Source organism: Salmo salar, chromosome ssa04 (genome assembly GCF_905237065.1).
Source record: "Salmo salar chromosome ssa04, Ssal_v3.1, whole genome shotgun sequence".
NCBI classification, from domain to species: Eukaryota; Metazoa; Chordata; class Actinopteri; order Salmoniformes; family Salmonidae; genus Salmo; species Salmo salar.
Genome location: NC_059445.1, coordinates 70,684,782 through 70,709,191, shown reverse-complemented (window position 1 = coordinate 70,709,191; position 24,410 = coordinate 70,684,782). Strand labels below are relative to the sequence as shown.

General features: G+C 44.0%; 1 protein-coding gene across 1 annotated transcript; it reads left to right on the top strand.

Annotated features, from left to right (window-relative positions):
* Positions 1-493: 493 nt before the first annotated feature.
* On the top strand, positions 494-21,934 carry dtx2 (deltex 2, E3 ubiquitin ligase). Its single transcript, XM_014197867.2, has 8 exons — positions 494-1,333; positions 1,935-2,520; positions 9,677-9,735; positions 14,170-14,237; positions 15,413-15,574; positions 16,844-17,005; positions 18,532-18,621; positions 19,796-21,934. The coding sequence occupies exons 1-8, from the start codon at positions 1,021-1,023 to the stop codon at positions 20,060-20,062; spliced, it is 1,707 nt and encodes a 568-aa protein (XP_014053342.1). The 5' UTR covers positions 494-1,020; the 3' UTR covers positions 20,063-21,934.
* Positions 21,935-24,410: the final 2,476 nt, after the last annotated feature.

The window sequence follows — 24,410 nt, the reverse complement described above, 5'->3', positions numbered from 1 at the left end:
TAAACCTACTACTTTCGTATTATTGTTTCCTTCAGAATGTCATGGTATCATGGATAAATGAAAAGTATATAATCATTGAGGTTTGAAAGGACAACAGAGTTATTAAGACTACCCCAGTGCCGTCAAAAACACAATTTGTTTTATATATTTCCACATGGAGGTTGAAATAATACTGTGAAATTATGATAATGCACTTTTAGTGTTAAGCTGTTTGAAAAGACCACATGAAATGTCTGCCTGTTTTGGTGGGATGGAATTTCGGCGTGTGTAGTGACATCACCAGGCAGTAAATCTGTTAATAGACCAATAAGAAAGAGAGTTCCAAACCTTTCTGCCAATGACAGCTAGTTGTCAGTTTTCCCCTCACCACTCCTAGCTAAATTGTTGCTTGAGAAATTACTATTTTTGTTTATTTTTGACAATTTTAATTGAAAACAATCACAGTAAGGTACTTAATTGTTACCCAGAAATTATTTGATATTGAGATAAAAACGGCTGCTTTGGACCTTTAAAAATACAATGATGTGCGCATGTCGTCATTTGCCAAGCAACGATTGTTCCGACTGTTTGGTTTATCTGTGGTTTGCGTAGCTAGCCAGTTTGAGTTTGTTGGAATGCAGTGATTAGTAAACTAGCATAGCTCAATATATTTCTGCATCTAAGGATTTATTGCTTCGCAAGGTTTGCCAGAATGCTTTTAAACAATTTGCTTGAATGTTTGCCGCCTGACCTCGAATCAGTCTTGTAAAAATGGGTCATTTTAATAATCCAAGCTAGCTAACTTTAGCTACATCTTGTAAATTGAAGATGTTTTGCTAGCTCGCTAACCTAGTTAGGTTTGATCGCTACAATTTATTGATAGGGTAACTGCAGGGTGTCCTGTAGTTTGGCAAAGTGTTAAAACGTGTTTTGTCCATCTGACTTAGCTTCTTAGCCTAGCTTGCTACGTTAGCTGAATTAGCTAGCATCAGCTTTTTCTATCGTTTACTGAATTTGACGTATCGCTACTAGCTGTAAGATATGGCCACTGCCTCTAGCTCCTGCGTGGGGATAAATGGGTCTAGAAATGGACCCACTAACTCCACACCGACATTGGTAACACCTGGACAATCTCAGCCTATGGTCGTTGTATGGGAATGGCAGGATGATCTTGGCTTCTGGCGACCATATAGCGGCCAGGTGAGCGGCTATATCGAACAATACTTCTCCTCTCCGCGGGGACACAGAGGTGGGGGTCCTGGCTCCACCAGCATCAGCCTAGGACAATCAGATCCCAGCTTGTCGCCTTATCTCATAGACATACCAAGCTTGAACCAGTTCCGCCAAGATACAGGTAAGGGAATTAAGCCACTGGCACTGCACTGTGTGTGTGATGTAGCTAGCTAACAGTAGCTAGTTATTACATTTACAAATTAAGTGAAGCTTTCGAGCTTTGTTGTGCCCTAACTAGCGCATCGTTAGTTAACTAACGTTAGCTAGCTGTTGCAGTTAGCCTCCATAAACCAAAGATAATAGCGTTGCTCATCTTGCTAACATCTATAGGGAACAGTCTTGTTTTCCAGCGATGTCAATGTTTTCTTTGGGTAACTAGTTGGCTAGCTGGCTAACTCGAAAACTGACGACAGACATGATAGTAGGCAGTGATAGAGCCAAGTCTCTTGGTTGGAAAGTGGGGCGGATTGGACAAGTCCAAATGTCCTTTGACACCTGCAGCCTGTGATACAAACGTGTCCAGGAAAAGGGAGAAAAACAGCAGGAAGTCTTCTCAATAGCACAGGATGTGTAGTATAATGCTTAGCTGACATTATGAAGGCACACCACTAGGTACTAGACTATAATACACAGACATTCACTGATGTGTGATGTCTACTGCATAATTTTCTGTGCAAGGCACCTTTACCTCCAAGTATGAATTCACTGTGTTATCTTTCCAGGGAAAACGCGGTCTGTACGCCGTCAATTGTTTGCCCAGTCCTCAGGCTTGGGTAGCGGAGTATATTGGGAGTGGGCAAATGACGAAGGAGGATGGACTCCATACGAGACTCGCACTTCTATTCTACTAGAACACAGCTACCTGGCACGGCAGGCCACGGCGGATATGGCCTCACACGGCTATAACTACATAGTGGACCTCACAGCGCTGGCCCAGGTCAACAAGGCCACGGGCTTCAGGCGGCAGGTCCGACGGCAGGGCAACTTCCCCTACCCGCTGGCGTCTGGCGCCTCCGTCATCCACTCGGGCCCAGCCTGCTCCTGCCACCAGTGTCTGAGCCACAGCTGCACTGGCCCCATGCCCAGCCGCTCACGCCACTCCTTCTCCTCTGGGCAGCTGAGCCGGCCCAGCTTCCAGGGTCCCAGCAGGGCGGCTGGAGCTCACCCCACCTCGGTGTACTCTCCCTACCCCAGGAGGCCTCTTTCTGTGGGGGGCATGGCGTGGGGTGGTCCCTGGCCCCCGACACCCTCCGCTAGTCAGTTCCCTGGACCTCCACTGTCTTACCCTACCAGTGCCAATGGCTTAAGGTAGGTTGGCTTTGTTTGAATAGTCATTGTCGTCTAATTTAGCAGCTTATCCATTTATACTACACTCTTGAGTAACTCTATACGTTGATTGTTTTACATTAAAAAAATATATATTTAACCTGGTTGGCCAGTTGTGAACAACTTCTCATTTACAACTGCGACCTGGCCAAGATGAAGCAAAGCAGTGCAACAAAACAACAGAGTTACACATGGAATAAACAAACATACAGTTAATAACACAATAGAAAAGTCTATATACAGTGTGTGCAAATAAGGTAAGATTAGAGAGGTAAGGCAATAAATAGGCCATAGTGGCGAAATAATTACAATTTAGCAATTAAATACTGGACTGATGTGCAGAAGATGAATTTGCAAGTAGAGATACGGGTGCAAAGGAGCAAACAAAAAAAATAACAGTATGGGGATGAGGTAGTTGGATGGGCTATGTACTGGTGCAGTGATCTGTGAGCTGTTCTGACAGCTGGTGCTTAAAGTTAGTGAGGGAGATATGAGTCTCCAGCTTCAGTGATTTTTGCAATTCGTTCCAGTTATTGGCAGCAGAGAACTGGAAGGAAAGGCAACCAAAGGGAGAATTGGCTTTTGGGATGACCAATGAAATATACCTGCTGGAGCGCGTGCTATGGGTGGGTGCTGCTATGGTGACCAGTGAGCTGAGAATAGGCAGGGCTTTACCTAGCAGGGTCTTGTAGATGACCTGGAGCCAGTGGGTTTGGCGACGAATATGAAGCGAAGGCCAGCCAACGAGAGCATGCAGGTCGCAGTGGTGGGTAGTATATGGGGCTTTGGTGACAAAACGGATGGCACTGTGATAGACTACATCCAGTTTGCTAAGAAGAGTGTTGGAGGCTATTTTGTAAATGACATCAAGGTTCAGCAGGATAGTCAGTTTTACGAGGGTAGGTTTACATGAGTGAAGGATGCTTTGTTGCGAAATAGGAAGCCGATTCTAGATTTAATTTTGGATTGGAGGTGCTTAATGTGAGTCTGGAAGGAGAGTTTACATTCTAACCAGACACCTAGGTATTTGTAGTTGTCCACATATGCTAAGTCAGAACCGTCCAGAGTACTGATGCTGGGTGGGTGCGGGCAGCGATTGGTTGAAGAGCACTAATTAAACATAGCCTACTGTTAGGGGCTCTGACATTGAGGCTGTGTTTACACAGGCAGTCCAATTCTGATATTTTGCCCAGTTATTGGCAAAAGATCTGATCGGTCAAAAGACCAATTAGTGGCAAAGATCAGAATTGGACTGTTTGTGTAAATGCAGACTTAGACCAAATTGTTGTTTTGAATAGATTTATTTATGTTCTAAAATGTATGTTGAGCTAATTGACACATTGGTTTGGTTACAATATGTCACAGTGATTGATGTCCACTAAAGAGGAAGTGGTGATACGCAGAATTGTTTTGCAGTGGATAGGAAACCAGATTTGGGACCCAAAGCTCTGCTTGGTCAATAAGCCAGTTGATGTAAGGGTCACATTACATCAACTGGTGCATCTCACACACTTCCTCCCATTGTTGTGCTACCATGTGGTCCCTGATGGTAGTAGGCCTAAGCTATGTCACTCCTTGTGATGAACAAAGCAGCTCTGATGCCACACAGCGCTAAAATAACTTTAGTGGAAAAAAGATGGCAGCATAGAGCAATGTTGAACATACTGTAACATTCACATTGTACTCCAAAGCCTTATCAACTTGGAGAAAAAGCACACAGAAAGCGTCTGACACTGGATGTGCGTGACTTCGGTAGGCCCTCCGTGTGTAATGTTTCACTATATTGGATCACTTCTATATGTTGGTATCACTCCGCGGCTGAGGGATACATCCGAGGTGAGGATTTACAGATTTACTCCCATGTACACATGTGTCATGGCTGGTGTCCGTCCCATCTATCTATCGACCCACCCACCCACCCCATGGCCACGACACACATTCTCTTTCATTTTCTCGGTGGACGCCTGTATGGTTTGTGGTACAGACTTTCTGAAGTTCGCTTGGTAAGTCACTGGTAAGTGTAATATCTTGCGTGGAAGTATACTCACTGGCTGTTTGCAGCCTGGAGCAGCTGGCCACGTGGCCAGCCCCTCTTGAGTGCTCCACTCGCTGTGCATGGTTGATCTGTATCCTCCGCCCGTGGTTTGTCGTGCTTGTATTTCGTTAGTGTTACACTAGAACTCCTTGTGCATCCATTAATATATTGGTGGCTCTTGCTGCCACAAACTGTATTTTCCTTACATAACTTGCCGAGCGGCTTGTTCTGTGTATGTTGTGAATTGCTTTAACATGCCCGGGCTCTCTGCTAATTACTCTACAGGGTTTTTTTTGTTCTTGTTCTTCCCCTGCAGAATGTAAGGGTATCGTGGTGGGCTTCCACTACGTTGAGACATTCACTTTGGAGTTCCTTAACGGAATTACTCCATCATATGGTGCTGTTTTGTTTTCTGCTTGGATGTTAAACCGGCTAGGTAATATTGTAGTTGGCGAATTTTTTTAACATTTAAATAAATAAAACGCATAAATCAAATCCATTACCTGGTTGCTGTTTTTTATTTTATTTTGTCTGCCTGTTTTTCCCACACGGGTCTTCACTGTTTTTTGCAGAGGTACTGGGTAATTTATCCCTCACCGGGTTCCTATTCCTCCAAGTGGGTCACGACATAAGCTCTCCCAGGGCGTCGGACCCCTGCGCCGTGGCCTTGCTGGCTTGGCTGAGCTTATGGCTTCCCTTTGTGACCGGTGTGGTGATGGCATCCCCCCCTGGAGATCCGCATACCTCCTATATGCATTTCCTGGGTTTAAGCCACGCGGAGAGGGCGGTGGAGCGCCCTACTGGATGCCTGTTTTGTGTGGTGTTCTCAGAATGCCTGCGCCTGCCGCGATTGGAGGCCATGCGCGAGTGGGTCAGCCAGGCTCGGGCTCAGGCTGGGTATGAGCTCCCTCAGGAGTTGTGCCCCAGTGAGCTGTTAGTTCTACTCCACTTATTTTGTGGTCCCAAAAAGAGAGGGTTTCGACTGATTCTGGACCTCTGCAACCTCAATGGGTACTTGACGGTATTGAGGTTTCCACATGCTGTCCCCGGCCTGTGTTTTGCAGGCCGTGTCCAGGGACCAGTGGTTTGTGACGCTGGACCTGAGGGATGCGTACTTCCATGTTCCTGTTCACCCAGCTCATTGGCAGTATCTCCGATTCGCTTTCGAAGGGACTGCTTACAAATTCATGGTTCTTCCCTTCGGCCTCTCCTTGGCAGCCCGCACTTTCACAAAGTGCATGGATGCTGTCCTTGCACCTCTCACATCGAGGGTTGTTGATCTTCAATTACCTGGACGATTGGCTGATTTGTGCCCAGACGAGGACCTAGGTCCTGTCAGACAGACATGCTCCTGACCCACATCGGTGGGCTGGGCATTACTGCAAACGTCAAGAGTTGTCTGACGCCCACTCAGAGGGTGGCCTTCATTGGTATGGAACATGAGAGCACGCCTGTCCACCAGAAGGGTTTAGGCGCTCTTATCTTGCCAAGACCACTTTCGACAGGTGCGGGTGGTATCCGCCCTAACCTGCCAACGCCTGTTGGGCTTGCTGACGGCGGCCTCGTTGTTGATTCCCTTGGGCCTGCTCCATCTCCGGCTTCTTCATCGGGGGTTCAACTCCCACTGGCTGCACCTGAAGCGCCACCGCCAGCTGCGAGTGACCACGCGTGCCTCAGGGCGTTGTTGAGGTGGCGCTGTCATTCCTTTCTCTCAGGTGGGGTGGAGATGCTGAGATTGTGCCCCCGGGTGCCGGTCAGCACAGACACCTCCCAGATCAGCTGGGGGGGGGGTGTGACCAAGGGCAGGTCGGCTGTCGGCTACCCCCTTGGAGCGGCAGGCACATCTATACACTAGAGCTCTGAGCTGTACTGTTGGCCCTGCAGTCTTTCCTTCCACATCTCAAGTGAAGACATGTCCTGGTGAGAACAGATAACACCTACAGTGGTGGCTTACATCAACCATCAGGGTGGACTGAGGTCCCACTGCCTCCATCTTATAGCACGGAAGCTCCATCTCTGGGCTCAGGAACGTCTAGCGTCTCTACGCGCACGTACCTTGCATCCTGAATATGCTCTCGAGTGAGGGCCTGCCAGCATGGGACTGGAGCCTACATCCCCAGGTGGCGCAGCACCTGGGCTCTACTGAGAGGAGTGTCCCTCGCTGATATCTGTGCTGTGGCCAGCTGGGCTTGATGTTGCACCTTTTGCTAGGTACCATCGGGTAAATGTGGCACCTCCCTCTGCGGTTGGTTCGGCGGTCCCGGGCATCGCCTACCCTTCCGGGGACTGTGCCGGGACACCCCTTCCACATTGACGCCCCTGCGTCTCGGTCCCACGCTAGGACTTTGCCGCTGGCTGGCCAGGTCCCTCTAGCACCAACTAAATCTGTTACAGGTATACCAATATATTGGAGTGATCCAATATAGTGAAACACATAATGAAGGTTATGTATGTAACCACGGTTATGTGGATCACTCCAATCCTCCATGGTGCCAGCGGTGCCTCAAAAAAGATGTAGAGAACGTGTGTCGTGTTAATTGGGTCCATAAAAAGTGGCAGACCCCAACCGTGACACAGGTGTACACGGGAGTAAATCTGTAAATCCTCGGCTGTACACTACTGTTCAAAAGTTTGGGGTCCCTTAGAAATTCTTGTTTTTGAAAGAAAAGCAAACATTTTTTTGTCCATTTTAAAATAACATCAAATTGATCAGAAATACAGTGTAGACATTGTTAATGTTGTAATTGACTATTGTAGCTGGAAACGTCAGCTTTTTAATGGAATATCTACATAGGCGTACAGAGGCCAATTATTAGCAACCATCACTCCTGTGTTCCAATGGCTTGTTGTGTTAGCTAATCCAAGTTTATAATTTTAAGTAGTACACAGCGTTGTACGAGATCTTCAGTTTCTTGGCAATTTCTCACATGGAATAGCTTTCTAAGAAAGATCTTTATTTCTAGCCATTTTGAGCCTGTAATCGAACCCACAAATGCAGATGCTCCAGATACTCAACTAGTCTAAAGAAGGCCAGTTTTATTGCTTCTTTAATAAGAACAACAGTTTTCAGCTGTGCTGACATAAATGCGAAAGGGCTTGATAATGATCAATTAGCCTTTTAAAATGATAAACATGGATTCGCTAACACAAAGTGCCGTTGGAACACAGGAGTGATGGTTGCTGATAATGGGCCTCTGTACGCCTATGTAGATATTCCATAAAAAATTGCCCGTTTCCACCAACAGTCATTTACAACGTCTACACTGTATTTCTGATCAATTTGATGTTATTTTAATGGTCAAATGTGCTTTGCTTTCAAAAACAAGGACATTTCTATGTGACCCCAACATTTTGAACGGTGGTGTGTATATAAACTGCTCAAAAAAATAAAGGGAACACTTAAACAACACAATAACTCCAAGTCAATCACACTTCTGTGAAATCAAACTGTCCACTTAGGAAGCAACACTGATTGACAATAATTTTCACATGCTGTTGTGCAAATGGAATAGACAACAGGTGGAAATTATAGGCAATTAGCAAGACAACCCCAATAAAGGAGTAGTTCTGCAGGTGGGGACCACAGACCACTTCTCAGTTCCTATGCTTCCTGGCTGATGTTTTGGTCACTTTTTAAATGCTGGCGGTGCTTTCACTCTAGTGGTAGCATGAGACGGAGTCTACAACCCACACAAGTGCCTCAGGTAGTGCAGCTCATCCAGGATGGCACATCAATGCGCGCTGTGGCAAGAAGGTTTGCTGTGTCTGTCAGCGTAGTGTCCAGAGCATGGAGGCGCTACCAGGAGACAGGCCAGTACATCAGGAGACGTGGAGGAGGCCGTAGGAGGGCAACAACCCAGCAGCAGGACCGCTACCTCCGCCTTTGTGCAAGGAGGAGCAGGAGAAGCACTGCCAGAGCCCTGCAAAATGACCTCCAGCAGGCCACAAATGTGCATGTGTCTGCTCAAACGGTCAGAAACAGACTCCATGAGGGTGGTATGAGGGCCCGACGTCCACAGGTGGGGGTTGTGCTTACAGCCCAACACCGTGCAGGACGTTTGGCATTTGCCAGAGAACACCAAGATTGGCAAATTCGCCACTGGCGCCCTGTGCTCTTCACAGATGAAAGCAGGTTCACACTGAGCAAGTGACAGACGTGACAGAGTCTGGAGACGCCGTGGAGAACGTTCTGCTGCCTGCAACATCCTCCAGCATGACCGGTTTGGCGGTGGGTCAGTCATGGTGTGGGGTGGCATTTTTTGGGGGGGCCGAACAGCCCTTCATGTGCTCGCCAGAGGTAGCCTGACTGCTATTAGGTATTGAGATGAGATCCTCAGACCCCTTGTGAGACCATATGCTGTTGCGGTTGGCCCTGGGTTCCTCCTAATGCAAGACAATGCTAGACCTCATGTGGCTGGAGTGTCAGCAGTTCCTGCAAGAGGAAGGCATTGATGCTATGGACTGGCCCGCCCGTTCCCCAGACCTGAATCCAATTGAGCACATCTGGGACATCATGTCTCGCTCATCCACCAACGCCACGTTGCACCACAGACTGTCCAGGAGTTGGCAGATGCTTTAGTCCAGGTCTGGGAGAAGATCCCTCAGGAGACCATCCGCCACCTCATCAGGAGCATGCCCAGGCGTTGTAGGGAGGTCATACAGGCACATGGAGGCCACACACACTACTGAGCCTCATTTTGACTTGTTTTCATTAAGGACATTACATCAAAGTTGGATCAGCCTGTAGTGTGGTTTTCCACTTAATTTTGAGTGTGACTCCAAATCCAGACCTCCATGGGTTGATAAATTGGATTTCCATTGATTATTTTTGTGTGATTTTGTTGTCAGCACATTTAACGATGTAAATAAAAAAGTATTTAAGATTATTTCTTTCATTCAGATCTAGGATGTGTTTAAGTGTTCCCTTTATTTTTTGGAGCAGTATATTTTAAGTAGCTCTCATGTAAGAAAAGGTTGGAGACCCCTGATCTAGAGTGTTTTCAAACTTTCAGAGAACCGACCACATCAGTTTCTCACTTGATTGCAGAAGCAATGGTGTGTACGGATTCATTAATGTCTGTTTTCCTGTTTCCTCTGCTGCAGTGTCCCTGCCATCCCTCTGCAACGGAATGGATCCACCAGTGTCAGCTCAGCCCTTGCAGGTAAAGCGGTCCCAAGCAATTGATCCAAATATCCTCCATGGTGCCTGTATTATTTTCAGTTACCATCAATGTGAATTCTAGTGGTTTGGATAAAGCATTGTTTTTCTTGGTGATGGCAGAACTGTCTGCTCCATGAATTTACACCTTGGTTTGAAAGTAACAGTAAAGAGTGTTGCGTTTTCACACTGACAAGTTATCTTCTGAGTGTCAGTCTGTTCGGGAGCAAAACTTGACAAAAATAGAACAATTCTAAAATCAATATTAGTAAGCATGCATTGTTTCAGCCAAATGTGTGGCCTATGGAAAGCTAAAGTCTTAACAAAGATGGCTGATACACCAGAAATGGTCTACACATTCGACTGCACTGTTCAGCAACCGTGGTTTAGTAAGCTTATCTCATAGACCTGACAGATTTGAGGCACACCTTTTGTTTATCAGTCAATAACCTCTCTGGGATATGTGGGACGCTAGCGCCAAATTCAAAACAACAAATCTCGTAATAAAAATGTCTCAAACATACAAGTATTATACACCATTTTAAAGCTTAACTTCTTGTTAATCCAGCCACAGTGTCTGATTTCAAAAAGGCTTTACGGCGAAAGCATACCATATGATTGTTAGGTCAGCGCCTAGTCACAAAAAACCACAGCCATTTTCAGCCAAAGAGAGGAGTCACAAAAAGCAGAAATGGAGAAAAAATGAATCACTAACCTTTGATCTTCATCAGATGGCACTCATAGGACTTCATGTTACACAATACATGTATGTTTTGTTCGATAAAGTTCATATTTATATCCAAAAATCTCAGTTGACATTGGCACGTTGTGTTCAGTAATGTTTTGCCTCCAAAACATCCAGTGATTTTTGCAGGGAGCCACATCAATTTACAGAAATACTCATCATAAACATTGATATAAGATACAAGTGTTTTACATAGAATTAAAGATGCACTTCTCCTTAATGCAACTGCCGTGTCATATTTCAAAAAAGCTTTACGGCAAAAGCACACCATGCGATAATCTGAGTACAGCGCTCAGACACCAAAACAAGCCATACAGATACCCGCCATGTTGGAATCAACAAAAGTCAGAAATAGCATTATAAATATTCACTTTGATCTTCATCGGAATGCACTCCCAGGAATCCCAGTTCCACAATAAATGTTTGTTTTGTTTCGATAAAGTCCAAATAACTCCTTTTTGTTTGTGCGTTCAGTTCACTATTCCAAATGCAGTAGGCGCATGCACTGAGTCCAGACGAAAAGTCAAAGTTGCATTACAGTTTGTAGAAACATGTCAAACGATGTATAGAATCAATCTTTAGGATGTTTTTATCATAAATCTTCCATAATATTCCAACCGGACAATTCCTTTTGTCTTTAGAAATGTAAAGGAACTCAGCTCGCTCTCTCGGCTGCGCCCGTGACTGAGCTCATGCCATTTTTCCAGACACCTGGTTGAAACAGCTCTTATTCTCTCCCCATTCGCAGTAGAAGCATGAAACAAGGTTCTAAAGGCTGTTGACATCCTAGTGGAAGCCTTAGGAAGTGCAATATGACTCCACAGACACTGTATATTGGATAGGCAATCACTTGAAAAACTACAAACCTCAGATTTCCCTCTTCCTGGTTGGATTCTTTTCTCAGGTTTTTGCCTGCCATATGAGTTCTGTTATACTCAGACATCATTCAAACAGTTTTAGAAACTTCAGAGTGTTTTCTATCCAAATCTACTAATAATATGCATATCCTACCTTCTGGGCCTGAGTAGCAGGCGGTTTACTCTGGGCACCTTATTCATCCAAGGTACTCAATACTGCCCCCAGATCCCAAAGAAATTAAAGCAGCGATACAGAACTTTTTTTGTGACTTCATGGCAGTGACCAAAGCTCCTGTCAGTGGTGGGAAAGTAATTTGTGTCTCTCTGGACAGCCAGCCTATCGCTGTACATCTCCACAGACCAGGCCCTGTTTTGCTCTGGTCAATTGCCTAGCCCACAATGGTGTTTGTTTTCCAATGTAGTCTCAGGGGTTTGGGGGCTTAGTGAAAAGGGGTTACTTTATTTTTATTTTCTATTTTACCCCCTTCTCCCCAATTTTGATATTGTCTTATTGCTGCAACTCCCCTACGGGTTTGGGAGGCGAAGTTTGAGTCATGCGTCCTCCGGAACATGACCTGTCAAACTGCTCACATAACCCGGAAGCCAGCCGCAGCAATGTGTCGGAGGAAACACCATTCACCTGACGACCTAGGTCAGCCTGCAGGCGCCCGGCCCGCCACGAGTCGCTAGAGCGCGATGAGCCATGTAAAGCCCCCCTCCCCCAGGCCAAACCCTCCCCTAACCCGGACAACGCTGGGACAACTGTGCGCCATGTAGTATTGAGGCAGAACCGAACAATAGTGCCTTTTTAAAAGGAAATCAATTACAGAACTGCATTAAATGCACTTCTTTATCATATCAGCCCACATTTATTAGTCCAACACATGTTCTTTACTGTACAAACCCTAAATCCTGATGACTTATTATTCCTGAATCCGACGTTATCTAGCCATACCAAGCAGGATGAGGCTGGAAGCGCCTACCATACTTCCCATTATAATGCCCTCTTGTCCATCAGTAAGTCCCCCCCCCCCCAGTCACTCACTGCTTTATCCACCATGGCTCATCTGTTTGGTTTCTCCTCCCCCTGACTGACCCCACCCCCTCTGCATGTCTCCCCGGGGCCTCTCACTCCAGGCATGGCCTCCATTTTGATGTCAGCAGTGGGACTCGGCGTGCGCTTCACGAGTGCCCCCCCTCCCGCACCCCTCCTCCGCTCCTCCTCCCCCCAGCAGCACCAGCAGGCACGCAGGCTCCAAAACTCACAGCAGCAGCTCGGTTAGGACGGCAAAGAGGCAGCACAGGACAGGTAGCTACGCCACCTTCCCCCACCAAATCCCCATTGGCTTGCATCCAGCTCTGTGCTTTGTCACATCCAATGCTTTCCATTGTTGTCATCCCTAAGTTGGAATACTTGGCTTGTTATGCATGTTGATATTTTTTGTGTATTGTGGTTAAAAACGAATGCCTGCCTTGTGAAACCTTGGAGACATCCGAGCCAGTAATTCCTATTCTCACTCAGTTTTAGGATCTCACTATTCAATACACAATTCTTAGAATCAATGGGTGTGGTGGGGGGGAAACTGAAATCTACTGGGTTTGACTTTACTTAAAGGTGATTTGCCAAAAAACATGGACATTGCAGTGTCCCTATCACTCCCATTGACTTTCAGCTAGCGGGGTCTAAAATTGGGTTTTGTTGTGGCTGTTTAAAGAAACCTGAACCATCGATTTACATTTTCTCATGGCTCACACTACTTTCAGGGTAAGTACTAAATAGTAAAAATATCAAACTTATCCTTTTAAAATCAAATATTGTGTTCTTAACCTGAATGGCATCAAAGGCAGTGTTTAGATTTTCTGCAGGCTTGTATAGCTTCCTTTTATTTTTCCTTTTACGTGTGGTCTCTTCTATCGCATTCCAATGCTCACTTGTCTCTGTAAGAATCATTTGCCAATCTGTGACTCAATCATTCCTATCCTATCCACAAATCAGTGTTGTGATGTTGCTTGGCAGTTGACGGTGTTCATTAGCTAACAAACAGTGGTGTGAACTAGGCCATAATCTTGCTGTTTGGTTACAAAGGTTGCAGCTCAAAACAGAACCCCTGAACTCAACGCCTGGTTGTTGACATACCCTGTAGCTGTTCCAGAACAGACTGATACTCACAAATCTAACAATGAAGCTTCATCCCAAATGGCACCCTATTCCCCATAGTGCACTAATTTTGAACAGAGCCCTATGTTGTGAATAGGGTGGCATTTGGGACACATCAGCCCCTAACGAAGGAAGAGGGTGCTTTTGGTACATTGGTGGATAAGTGTCAATCTCTAACCATTTTCTCTCCCATTCATCCACAACTGTCATGCGTTAACACTGTGTGCCTCAATCTGTCGACTCATGTTACATCTTCGAGCAGTGCTTTTGTATGGTACAGATTTGCCAACGAAGCCGGCCTAAAGTTTGAACTGCAATGAAGTGTGTAGGCTACATCTGCAGGATGAGTCGGTTATTTCTGCAGAAATATAAAATACAATAAAGTGAATTGTCACCTAAAATGTTTTAGGATTAACTATATGCTGTATAATCACAATTTTTTTGGGGGGGTGAACAGAATGTGTTCAATAGCAAACTGCAAAATAACTAGGCTACCACTAGTTTCCACTGAAATGGTTTAAAAAAGCAATACTAAAGACCACATTTTCTATTTAATTTCTTATTATAATCCCTCCTGTGTTGTCGTATATCCTGTCTGTAAATTGAGGGCCTGAGTGTGGTTTTTGTCTGTCTGTTGGGCGTCTCTCCAACTCTGTTCATTGTCCGCTATCCCCTCAGCCCCAGCCCAGAAACCAGAGGATGTCATTCACCGGTACATGGAGGAAGTGGCCTCTGCTCAAGACGAGGTACGCATTTCAATGTCAAAGACACCCTCCTCCCTCGCCTCTTTCTATTGGTGTAGGGTGAAGTTGCCCCTAGATGCTGATCTTTGGTCATTTTAGCATTTTCCCCACTAATGGTTAAGGTTAGGTTTCCACTAGATCTGTACCTAGGAAAACTTCTCCCCTCCCTCTTTACTCATCACTCACGGAAGAAGGGCTCTTGCAGGAGAATCAGTCATGTTTCCTCGTTCTGGTACACTGAATCACGGTAAGCATGAAATAAACTATATGCAAACAAAAGCAGGTATAGTTAATCTGATGTTTGAAACCATTTTGTGAAGATGATTCATTCATATGACATGGGTGATATTTTTAGTTTATATATTTTTTTAAATAATACTAAACCACTTATTAGTATTGAAGAAACATTTTATTTTGCAGAGAAAGTGCAATATGCAAGTTGGAAGAAATATGATTGCTCTAAAATGAACACAGGTTATTTCTAAAGCAGTTTGAGTAAGCCAACTGCGGTTTTGTATAGAAATAAACAATACTCCATCCATATCACCAAGTCATCCCAACCTCAATTTATAGACTCATGATATAATATCATATACAGATCCTGTCATTCTTGTTATCATGTAATTACATGTACAGCATAACCTGGGGTGAAAGTAGGTATGGTCTGGTACAGATTCTCGGCAAATGAAATAGTGGGAAATTAACTAAGATGCTGTTACACCCTCATGTATTACTACCACGTGAAAAATGTGCGAATGGACTCCAAAATGTGGTGTGGTTTGTCCAAAACATAGTTTTTTTTTTTTTTTTTTGCCAAGGCAGCGACGACTGACTGAGGCGAGCAGGGACAGCAGTGGAGGCATCAATCAATTAAGGCTACAAGTGAAGGCCTAATGACAATCGCTGAATGTCATTAGCCCTACACTTTTTGATGTTTTATAACAATGTCTCTTTCCATTTATCAAATGGCTGTTGCACAATGTTTGGATGCTTTTGACAAACTGATGACAACATGACTGGTTGTTTATGCCACATTTAAATCTAACTCTTAAATGGCCAATCTTTTACTTTTAGGACCATGAATGTAATGCCTGTGCAAGTGTGCGTACAGACCTCCGTGTAACGGGAAGAAATTAAATCAACTTTAATCCCTTAATATATTGTCCCTGTGGTTTTAGGACTGCATCATCTGTATGGACCGGCTATCGTGTCCGTCGGATTACGCCGTGGCGTCCGAGGGAGCACAATCCATCCCACCCGGCGCTGTGGGAAAGTTCACCAAGTGTGGACACACCTTGCACATGCTCTGCATGCTTGCCATGTACAACAATGGAACCAAGGTGGGCGCCACAGAGATCCTAATAATGACTTTCAAATGTAATTCAATGGCTTGCTTGGATGACATGAGCCCACATATTGTCCTAAATAGACATTAACGTAAAATAAGACTTAAGGAACTAAAGGCATGTACTTGCTTTTTATTTATTTTACCAGGTAAGTTGACTGAAAACATTCTCATTTATAGCAACGACTATTTACATTTTTAAACCACCAAAAAAAGACTGAATCGTTACAGTAATGATGAAGCATTATAACTGCAGGCTAAAAGTTAAGTGTTGCCCACAACATATCATAAACACTCACATATGGTGAAGTCAGGCTAAGATTTTAGTTTATGGTGATATTCTTATACACTCAGTGGCCAGTTGATTAGGTACACCGCCACGTTCAAGAAAATGGTGAACTCCTACAGACAGTGAGTCACGTGGCTGTGGCTTGCTATATAAAGCAGGCAGACATTCAGTTACTGTTCGGTTGAACATTAGAGTGGGCAAAACAAGTGACCTAAGCGACTTTGATCATGGTATGATCGTTGGTCTCAGGTGTGCTGGTTCCAGTACCTCAGAAACGGCCGGCCTCCTGGGCTTTTCATGCACGACAGTGTCTAGGGTTTACCAAGAATGGTGAGACAGACAAACATCCCGTCAGCGGCAGTCCTGTGGGTGAAAACAGCTCGTTGAGGAGAGAGGTTGAAGGAGAATGGCAAGAATCGTGCAAACAGGCAGTCCACAAACAGGCAACTAAGTGTTGTGCAGAACGGCATCTCGGAACGCACAACTCATTGGTCCTTGTCAAGGATGGGCTATTACAGCAGACGACCACACTGGGTTGCACTCCTACCAGCTAAGAACAAGAAGCGGCTCCAGTGGACATGTGATCACCAACACTGGACTACTGAGCAGTGGAAAAACATTGCCTGTACCGATGAATCCCGGCTCCTGTTCCATCATGCTGATGGCAGTCAGGATTTGGCGTAAGCGGCAAGAGTTCATGGGCTCCATCCTGCCTAGTGTCAACGGTACAGGTTGGTGGTGTAATGCTATGAGCAATGTTTTCCTGGCACATGTTAGGTCCCTTGATACAAATTGTGAAACGTTTGAACGCCATATCTAGTAGAGTCCATGCCCCGATGAATTCAGGCTGTTCTGGAGGAAATGGTTGTTCACACCTGGTACTAGATTGGTGTACCTTATCATTTGAGTGTAACCAGTCACTAACATGGGTTATTTTTAAAGAAAATCTGCGATTCTGACTCTGTCCCCTTCCAGGATGGCAGCCTCCAGTGCCCGTCATGCAAGACAATCTACGGGGAGAAGACGGGGACCCAGCCCAAGGGCAAGATGGAGATCTATAGTATTGCACAGTCCCTCCCCGGCCACCCAGCCTGTGGAACTATCCAGATAATTTACAGCATCCCCCCTGGGATACAGGTAGACAAACACACACCACTCATTAACACACTGAGTCTGGGGTGGGCATATCTTACTCCGGGCAGGTGTGCGTGCAGGCTTTTGCTCCACCGAATCAGTGACAAAAAACGAGGCTTGCCACTATCCTAAGTTTCTTTCTGACTGAAACCATAACATTCAGATGGGCCAAGAGATACAGATGCGGTATTGGACCTGCGCCTTCCCCTCATGTCAGTATTCTCATCTATCTTCCACGTCACCAAGCCTACCGCTTAAGATCATTGGGCCAGTAACCAAAAGGCCGCTGGTTGGAATACCCCAGCAGACTAGGTGAAAAAATGTCGCTGTGCCCTTGAGCAAGGCACTTAACCCTAATTGCTCCTGTAAGCAATGTTCCCTCTATTTTTTTCCGGCACTGAGCAAATTTCAGGTCTGCTGACCGCAAACTTGAATTTGAAAATTCTGTGCAACTTCCAGCACATGTTTACTGTGAACACTGAGGCTGCACCCACTTTTAAGTTACTTTTAACAGTGGCCAAGTAGGCTTTTAGATCATAATGTAGGCCTGACAGTGTGGGCTACCATCAAAAACAATGGAGAAAATGCATCCCATAACATGGAAATAGCTGCTCTATCATTGAGCTGACAGTAGCAGCCAATGTGTGGTGTCCAATGTAGTCCTATATTCCATAGGACTTTAGAAAAAAATATGCAGGGATTGACAACCTGTTTATCCACTTGTCTTTCAGACAAGGAGGTGACTGAAAATGTTATGGTGTTTGACGCAAGAAACCACTTTATAAAATAAAATGCATTATTATTCCCATACCACTTATTACAGCGAATGAGACACATTATGCTACCCTCTGCCTATTGGCTACTTAGCTTATTCAAGCCGGTCTCAAAATACAACACTGCCACTTCATGATAAAAACGCTCTTTACCGGACTCCCTTTTCCAATATGTCCAGAAATGTACATGCTTTGTACTCTTGTTGGAAGCAATCACTCCCCTATTGCTGACTACAAATTTTGCTATAACTGGGCTAATAACTAACTAGCAAAGGATGTGAACAAAATGTGCATACGTGGCTATATGCAGCTCTTGCTTTGATCTCAAAACAAGCGCATATACTCACGACCACAGCTAAATAAACAGTCCAGTTCAAAGTAAATGGCGCAGATCCATATATGCCAATGGTCTTTCTGCATATAGCCCTACTGCAGCTCTTATTGGTTATGCCGCACTGGTTGTAGAGTATGGGTGGAGTTGTGGGCAATAGAATCCTACTCCAATGCGTTCTGCCTACAACAGAGTCTCTTGTGTAGTTCGTTTTGATTCGGTATGTTGCATTAATAGTGGCTATTGCGTTGATTTGATCACAATTGCCACGGTAAAGGGAAACGTTGATGGCGTTAACAGGGAAACTCTAGAACATCACTCAATGTTTTAATCTCGTGCTTCTCTCTGTTCTCTCCGGGGCCACTGCATGCACATTGACTGTAAATCGCTCTGGATAAATGACTAAATATTATTTCTCTCTCCAGGGTCCAGAGCACCCTAACCCGGGGCAGCCATACACCTGTAGAGGCTTCCCTCGCTTCTGCTTCCTCCCAGACAACGACAAGGGCAGAAAGGTAAGCAGTTAATACAGCCTCAAAAGCAGAACAGACAGACTCTGCAAAACAGAATCAAATACAAAAATAAGTGTTTCTTAAGACCACGTAGTTCCTCCGTGTTTCAGGCCACTTTCTTTCATTTGGTCTCTAATGAACATAGCCCCTGACTCTGCTCTGCTTACACAATCCTTGTATGTGATAAAAAATTGTCTGGGAAGTCTGATTATGCAGTTTCAGTAAAAATGCTGAGTGAGAGATTTAATAATGACATGTCTTCCTTGATGTAGTGTGCCAATTCCTCATTACCATATTAATTTGATTTGCTACTCATTGCAACCAAATCTGCTACTCCAAATTGTTCTGTTGGCTTAATTAATTGAATGCTTATTTACTGTACAGTGAGGTAAATGTTATGCTGGGTATATTGATAATGCATCCCAATATATTTGCAAAGTAAATCAATTTCTATATCTGATCTCTCACTGTTAATGTGAAATCAAATGCACATACCTCTACTGTAACATATAGAAAATGCAGATTAACTTAAAGGAAAGTTCTTTATTTTATAACTGAATGTCTTAGTAATATGTTGACAATTTCTGTGGGGTATAATATATCCTCACTTTGTATAAAATCCTTTGTCTGTATTCTGTTGTCTATTGCTAGCAGCACTATTTCACCAAGCACTATATTCTAGGGATGTGTAAAATGTACATAGCAAATGAAGGTAATTAGGCCTAACTCGCACTTTCACCAAATAGCTTCAGCCGGTTGTGCGACCTTGGCAAAATTAGTTCGCTGTTGGATATCTATGGAGATCGTCAAATTACAATATTTTCTAGTTGTACATCTTTTAGTTCTCATTAAATTTGCAATCAATAGGGGTACTTTTGACATTTTATTTTTAATGATCTATTCTTAATCTTAACACTACTCATATTTCAGAGCACATGTTAAGGTTTCAAATGACACCAAGACTGGCTTTGTAGCATCTATGTAATTGTAGTGGCTTAAATAAGGCCAGGGTAATGCCGAAATGTCCCAGTTCAATCAATTTCTCAAACGTTTTGCATACAGACTTCAAAGGTATGCCAAACATCCTTTCCCCAAAGGACCTTTCCATGGCTTTGATTTCAGGAAGATCCAAAACATCATAAATATGTGGAGCATGTCATCTCTAATTTCATGTCAGGTGCTTGAGCTGCTGAAGGTAGCGTGGACGCGGCGCCTCATCTTCACAGTGGGCACGTCTAGCACCACGGGCGAGCCCGACACGGTGGTGTGGAATGAGATCCACCACAAGACTGAGATGATGTCCAACGTGTCAGGCCACGGCTACCCGGATCCCAACTATCTGGAAAATGTGCTGTCCGAGCTGTCCTCTCAGGGGGTAACCGACGACTGCCTGGTCAAACAGGAGGGCCCAAGCCAGGGAGGAGCGTCAAACTCTGGACTGTGAAACTGACCCTGAATCAGTTTCCTCGTAACGTCACTACTTCAACATAGAGAACATATTCACATTCCCACTTGGATGTTTTTTTGTTGTTGTTGATCTTATTAAATATTTAATGCGAAGCAGATGGTATGTCAAAGTGCAGTGTGCCGAATACTGCACATACTGATAATGTGGGGTTTGTCGTGGACTTTATTTGCTGTAGTAGCGCTCCACCAGCTCTTGGTTTAGTCACCTGTTCCCTATATAGTAAACTACTTTTCACCAGGGCCCATAGGGTTCTGGTCAAAAGTACTGCACTATATAGGGAATAGGGTGCCATTTTAGACACAGCCCTTCTCTTGAAAAAAGTATTGTGCTTTTTTTTGGGGGGGGGAGCAGACTGTGTCGCACCTCTTTTGGCATGCTCAATGAAAGGTGGCAGCTCTTGCGTGGGAACAGACGTCGGTAGCACTTTAGTTTTGACTGTGCATTTAATTAACACTTATATTAATTACCAGGTTAATATCTGTGATTGTTTTTCAAATTGGTAAATTATGCAAATACTTTAAAGTGATATTTCTGTTGAAAAGCAATGTAGGCCTACTTAGGCAAATCACTGTATACACAGACACATTAAATACTATACAAAATGGTAGCAAAGTGAGTACCTGCTTGATTGTGTTATAATGGGAGGGGGGAGAGAACTGTTTAATTGGTAATTTTCATATTTGACAGTAATGAAAGCACTGTAAAGAAACAGAAATGTGTCTGTAAATGCCAGTTCATTAAGAAGCATAACCTGGAAGAGAAACTTCTCTGCTTTTGTTTCAGCATAATATTAATATTTAAATGCATTATTTAACCATTTGTAATATTTTTAGTTTCACCTAATTTGATGGGAAACACGTGGGTTTGTAATGCAGACTAAGCTGGGCCTGTAGTCACAAAGTAGCAGTGCTGATATCGATCATGTCCTCCCTGGCCTATGTAATCTTATTCATTATCTAAGGCAAAACTGATCCTAGATCACCCCTCCTACTCTGAGATGCTTCATGAATACGGACCCTGATGCTTTGCTACACCCACTTAGAGCTACAGAAAAGTATGGAGACCTTTAACTTTGGAAGCGTTTGTGCATTTTGGAAAGCTTACAGGGACTTTTGACCTGAGCCCTATACTACGTACATTGTTTTGAGGAGGTAGCAAGGTAACTTTGGTCAACTCTTGAGTTCAACTTGGGTTAACAGGTACCACGAAGTGGCTCATCTTTGAGCCAGGTACATTTTTAAATGGCAACGAATCCTTTAGAACTAGCCAGCTCCGGGGCAGACTGTTCACATTGCCCTAAAAAAGTGAACTGGGCTGTGGAATTCAAGCGAACCGAACTTTGACCAGCTCTTGATGGTCTGTTTGATTCTCTTCAGGGGCTCTTTTGAGGGGTCTGAGATCCTTTTGGAGTGTTCACAATGCACAAATTAGGCAAACACAAGTTCACAAAAATTGCCTGGAAGGGGGGGGGGGACCAAGTGTGAAAACACCCTTAGAAAAACCTTGAATAGATCTCACTTAGTAGAAAGCGGACGAAGGGAAGTGCTACTAAGATCTCACTTCAATTGTAGTATAGGCCTACCCCCTCAGCTTTGCCCTAGAAGATTAAAAACAGAAAACGACTTTACCACAGGTCAATTCACTTTCTCTGACAGTCTGGTCAAAATAGCATAGCCATCAAGAGCAGTCTGGATTTTTCTTTTTCGGCATGCTTTGGGTATATTAACCTGGATAGTCCAATTCCACCGTACTGCTGTCCAACATCCAGTTAGGTGACATTTTACTCAGTATTCAGGTGTATGCAAGCATTTTGAAAATGTTCTCCGCAATAAAGAACTGATAAATGAATCCCATGTTACTCGTTTGTAGTGTTGATTAGCATAATTTCATAAAAAAAATTATCTTTGGTTCTTATTCTTTAGCAATCGATTGAAAATCATTTATTTTACTTTTTGAGGTGTTAGGAAAGGAGTTCGTGCCAAGGCTCCATTCTAAATCCCATCCCTAGAGTCGAGCAGCAACTGGGTCAGGTTCTGGTAAGTGATGATTGCGCACAGGTGTGAGTGATAGGCAAGCAATCAGTGAGACAGGTGGGCTCGTTGCCTCTGCCTGGGGGGGGGGCTTTCTCATGTTTGTTTGAATACTTTTCTTTTGGGCATGCTTTTGCATTTTACGTTTTGTATATATTATTTAGTTCACCATCAACTGAATTTCAATGAACACCCTGGACCCTGCTAAAGCCAAGCTGTCTTCCTGGACACTAGTTCGGGTGCGCAGATGCTGTCTCTCCTGGACACCATCGGCGTGTCAACAACAGCGTCGCTAATAGCGATACTAGGCACTTGCATCCAACATCTGTTCCGCTTACTCTTTTCATGTTAAATTCAGACAGGTTATGGAACAGTTAATCAGACATAGCGAGTAGACATATTCGTAGGATGACTAGTATGTTTATGCCGCGTTCAAAACGACTGGGAAATATTTATTTGAACAGTATTCCAACTCGGGAGCTCCGACTTGAAGATCACGGACATCGTGATTTGAACTCGTATTTTTCCCGAGTTAGTTATTTTGAACGCGGCATTAGTAACAGAGAGCACACATGATGACCATGATATAACCCTAGGTATTGTGATCCTAACTAACTTCATATGTCACTATTGCGGCAGGTATTGTGTTTCGAACATGCAAACTATGTGAATCTTGTTTTCTCTGAAATGAAACTAGTATGTGGTGCTACTTCTTCTGTGGAGGGCAGCATTGCATCAAATACTTAAATATACCAGCAATGAGAGCATTCATGAATTCCCTCCCTTACATCAAAGATACCACATGCTGCTCGAGCAGATAATCATGGATACCTTTCCATGTATCGTTGTTGCCGCTACACGTTTGCAAAAATACATAGACCGTTGTTGAATACCGGTATCGTCAGATTTTCTTCCCGTTTGGCTGAAGAGAGAAACTGAGTCATGTAAAAAAAATCATTAGCGAATCTGTATGTGCTTCTTCTCAATTCAAATGAATCATGCAATATGCTGTTTCTGTGGTGTTTTTTCAATCTTTCAGTCTTTTTCTGTCACCTCCATTCTTGTTGTGCTAATTAATTGACGCTCCCTCCTTGAAGCCACCCTATCATCATAGCCCCAAACTTTCGAGATAAACATTTATACTAGGGTTTCAAAATTCCTTGAAATGTAAATAAATTCCCTGGTTTTCCAGAAATCGTGGTTGGAGACATCCGGGAATCCTCCAACCGAATTTCGGGAAAACCAGGGAATTTATTTTTAAATTCCAGGAATTTTTTGTCCCTAATTAATACGAATCGGTTTTCTTTCCACGGCCGTGTTATGCATGAGGAGTAAGTGGTTACAAAGAGACACAGCAGCACAAATCACGCTGGCAGCGGCCATGCGGTTATCTACTTCAGCATGAGCAATTCAAATCCTTGCTTAGGCTGGGGGAAGGAGACTCCATTACAACCTAAGTACTGACCGGACTGCAAATTACTATATTTAGGCTATTTCACTGGCTGGGTTGCCATGGGTGAACCACCTCGTTGATGATTGGATAGTGAAAGTTCTATTTGAATGACAGTTGCAGTGAATATTGGACGTTGTAAAGGAACGTACCATCACTGTTGCTAGTTATACAACTCCAGTTATGTTTAATGACAATTATATTCACCGGGGGTTCTAAATGTGTGCGTGATTAGTAATTAAATACAATATCAGGATATAGCAATTAACAATATTACAATGAAGTAACATAATAAACGGTTATAACAGTAAATAAATCACATTGCCACTAACAGATATAAATGCACCAATGCTTTACAAAGGAAACAGTAACTGGAAAGCTCCACAAGGTGGCAGGGCAGACCTATACAATGAACAGGCCAGGTGGCTACACAGGCCAAAGGGCCATCATGGCAACTTCAGAAGAGGCAGTTTTAGCAGTACAACCTAGCAATTCTCCATCATCACCAGCTTATAGATTATAGCTAATGAACTAGGTGGGGAATGTACATAAGCACAGGAAGGCCAAAAACATCATCAAGGACAACAACCACCCGAACCACTGTCTGTTCACCCCGATACCATCCAGAAGGTGAGGTCAGTACAGGTGCATCAAAGCTGGGACTGAGAGACAGAATCTATTTTTCAATCTCAAGGCCATTATACTGTTTAACAGCCGTCACTAACACAGAGAGGCTGCAGCCTACATACAGACTTGAAATCATTGGACACTTTAATAAATAGATCACTAGTCATTTTAATAATGTCACTTTAATAATGTTTACATATCTTGTATTACTCATCCC

Excerpts from the sequence above, each read along its gene's own strand:
- dtx2 (XM_014197867.2), top strand. The coding sequence starts at position 1,021 with ATGGCCACTGCCTCTAGCTCCTGCGTGGGGATAAATGGGTCTAGAAAT. Across the intron at positions 15,575-16,843 it reads TGTACAACAATGGAACCAAG|GATGGCAGCCTCCAGTGCCC; the intron begins GTGGGCGCCACA and ends GTCCCCTTCCAG. Across the intron at positions 18,622-19,795 it reads ACAACGACAAGGGCAGAAAG|GTGCTTGAGCTGCTGAAGGT; the intron begins GTAAGCAGTTAA and ends ATTTCATGTCAG.